At 39.8% G+C, this 3088-nt stretch overlaps 1 protein-coding gene across 1 annotated transcript in view; it reads left to right on the top strand.

Moving 5' to 3' along the window:
- The window catches only part of nsmce4a (NSE4 homolog A, SMC5-SMC6 complex component), a 2868-nt gene extending 436 nt beyond the window's left edge, over positions 1-2432 (top strand). Inside the window, exons 2-7 of the mRNA XM_010781599.1 lie at positions 1306-1405; positions 1530-1620; positions 1700-1794; positions 1885-1933; positions 2028-2113; positions 2231-2432. Coding sequence (XP_010779901.1) covers positions 1306-1405; positions 1530-1620; positions 1700-1794; positions 1885-1933; positions 2028-2113; positions 2231-2296 — 487 coding nt within the window. The 3' untranslated portion in view covers positions 2297-2432. The remainder of the gene's footprint in view (positions 1-1305; positions 1406-1529; positions 1621-1699; positions 1795-1884; positions 1934-2027; positions 2114-2230) is intronic.
- Positions 2433-3088: the final 656 nt, after the last annotated feature.

The following is a 3088-nucleotide window of genomic DNA, read 5'->3' as shown; positions in this document are numbered from 1 at the left end:
ACATCTCTTTATTTCTTCTTCTTCTTCTTCTTCTTCTTCTTCTTCTTCTTCTTCTCCTTCTTATTCTTCTCCTTCTTCTTCTTCTTCTCTCGGTTTTTTGGCGGATTGCAAACAACTTTAAGGTGCATACCGCCACCTCCGGAGTCGGCTTGACTCGGTTTGCATTTATAAAGAATGCACACGTGTTTAATCGTTAATGTCAGATGTACTAAGTAAATACATTTGTTCCTGCTCAAGATTAGATTCAACTCTATTGTTATTGCACAGATTACAGGTACTGAGACAACGAGGGGGTATGAATACACTAGATATAAACAGCAGCCTGTGAGCAGTATGAACAGTGTGTATGAATCCTATGGTATGAATATGCTAAGATATATAAAGTATAAAAACGGTAAGCAGTGCAAGTATAGTATAACATTATATAGATATTAATTTCATGATGATAAACATTGTGGAACAATTATGAAAAATGTTAATGGAGGGGGCGACACAAAACAACAACAAACTTTTGCCGAGCCAATTGGAGAGTTTCATCAGCAGCACGGGGTACAAACCACCAATGAGCGCTCAGCTCGAGATACCAGCGAATCGTTTCCCATAAAGCATTTTGCTTCCGCAGCCCGTGGAGAGGAACTGCGGCGCTTCGCCTCGCCTCGCTCTCAAGGCTGCGAGCGTCTTTGTCCCGCGAGATTTCAACGTCTCATGTGAGCGAGCCTCCAGAGCAAGTCGGACAAAATGACTAACCATCATGCAACGCACGAGCAAGACGTTGATCGAAATTGCGCAGGTCTGCGCAGGTCTCGCTTGTCTCAAACAAGCCTACTATGTGTCAATAACAATTATAAGAAATAACAGAAGGCATCACAAAATGTTCGTAAAATTAAAAGCTGCTGATTTGAAGTCTGCGTTGAATGAACATCAACCGTTTTCAGAAGATAACCCGATCTCTTTCAGTTTTCAAAAACTCAAGACTTAGTTACCTCACTCCTGTTGTTCCACTACCTTTTGTTTAGTAGCCTTTAGGCAAATTGCTCTTAAGTAAGCAGAGATGCAGTGTTTGTCTAATGATTTTATTGTGAAAGGGAGATTACACATTTTTTAAAGCAGAGCTCATACAGAACTAATATTGACAATGGTGATGTAACCATTACTTAACCCAAAAGTTGTCTATTGCCACTTTAAAGATGTTTATTATTACTATAATTGTTTATAACTCAAGTATTGCGTCTTTGCTGGGTTTTTATTGTTCCTTGTTCTACTTTCTGTCCCTAAATCTTTCATCATTGTGAATCATTTCATCAGGATGGGCTCGTTCCATGCAGAGCCGCCTCCTCCAAAGCAAAGGATAGAGCGGCAGAGGAAGGCCCCCGGAAAAGAAGTCAAAAGGATAATGCCTACTCAGGTAACTTACAGCCCCATGGATTTATTTTGGATAATGATACACCTTTATCTAAAAGTAACATTTTCAGTCAATAATCTTTAAAAACACAGCGTTTTTGATTGTCATGTTAATGTTGTCTTGTCAGCTGAAGAAAATGGGAGGCTCCCATCAAGAAGCGACAGAGAAAGAGGTGGAGAGGATCCTGGGATACCTGAAGACGTATTACCAAGATGATCGTGAGTTTAAAGCCGACCTATATGATATTTCTTCATCGTGTGATTATTATTCGCTCACGTGTCTCTGCTTCTGTCACAGCAACATCCCCAATATCCTATTACGAGTTTGTCATCGACCCCAAGTCGTTTTCCCGGACAGTTGAGAACATTTTCCACACGTCCTTTCTCGTCAGGGTGAGCTTCCTTAGCTGATGTTTGGATAAACGGAACTTCTCTGCCCTCTAGTGACCGTTACCAAGTGTGAAAATGCTGTTTGTGTTTCAGGATGGGCTGGCTAGGATGTATTTAGATAATTACAAATTACCTTGTATAGGTAAGAAGATTTCATATTTTGATGTATTATTCTGATCAATACAAATGTCTCTAGATAAATTATTTAACCAGCGTTCTGTGTCTTTGTTTCTCAGCTCCAGTGGAGGAGGGAGAGGTGGAAGCTGGAGGATCAAGCATCCGTAAACAGTGCATTGTCTCCATCAGCCCAAAGCGATGGAAGGTTAATAAGTTTTAGTCTGAAAACTGAGAATATACATGGCTAAAATAAATGTTAACTCTTTTTGTTATGTCATAATCCTGATTTTCATTTTTTCAACTGTTATGTTGTTTTACCCAGGAACTTATAGGGGCCTACGACATCAGGGACACAATGATCGATCCTTCAAACATGCAGCCTGAGTGATGGACCCTGCCGCCTTTTTTTGTTGTTGAATTGTTCGAAACGTCCAGCAGTTACTTATTTCTGTTGAACACATTGATTTAATCTGAGTTTTTTACTGTTTTAAAAGTTTGAATAATAAAAGGAAAAAAAGGAGAAAGCTGGTACTGTTTTAATTAATTAATCGGAATATGACCTATATTGCTGTCATTTGAATGGCTTTAAATGAGGGTTGGGAAAACCTGGGTTAAACTTTGTGCATTTGCTTATTTGAAATTGTTGTGCTCTAGAACAAAGAGGCATGTATGAGCATTTAAAGACCATGACCCACAGACGTGCAACTAGTGACAATGAGTCACAAGTAGAGATTGCTTTATTTTAAGGTCCCACAAGGTTTGAAAAGGCAGGGAACAAGTGGCTTACAGTAATATGAAGCACAACGGTTGGTTGTCCCGATATCTGTGTTAAAGCAAACATATTAACTACCGACTTAATGCTTTTCAACCAACCAACATCATCCTTCCAGGTTCCGGTGTTCTCGTACAAGGTTAATCTATTGTCATTGTACAACACAGGTATGCAATAAAATGCAGTTGCAGTCCTTTTATGCTACATACAAAAAGAAAACAAGCAAAACTTTTTTGTGGAGGATGAATGCTTCAGCTGGAGGAAGAAGCTGCGCTGTAGTCAGGTGGTACAGTAGCAGGTACTTCCTGTTCTTGACCGATGGCAGCAGGGGAACAGTTGTGGCTTGGGTGTTTTTATTTATTATCTCTTAGATTCTTCTTGGGCATGTTGTTCGGTAGATGGGCACCT

Source organism: Notothenia coriiceps, unplaced genomic scaffold (assembly GCF_000735185.1).
Source record: "Notothenia coriiceps isolate Sejong01 unplaced genomic scaffold, NC01 NC01_scaffold00023408, whole genome shotgun sequence".
Lineage (NCBI taxonomy): Eukaryota > Metazoa > Chordata > Actinopteri > Perciformes > Nototheniidae > Notothenia > Notothenia coriiceps.
The sequence above is the reverse complement of the archived record's forward strand: the minus strand, read 5'-3'. Positions and strand labels throughout refer to the sequence as shown.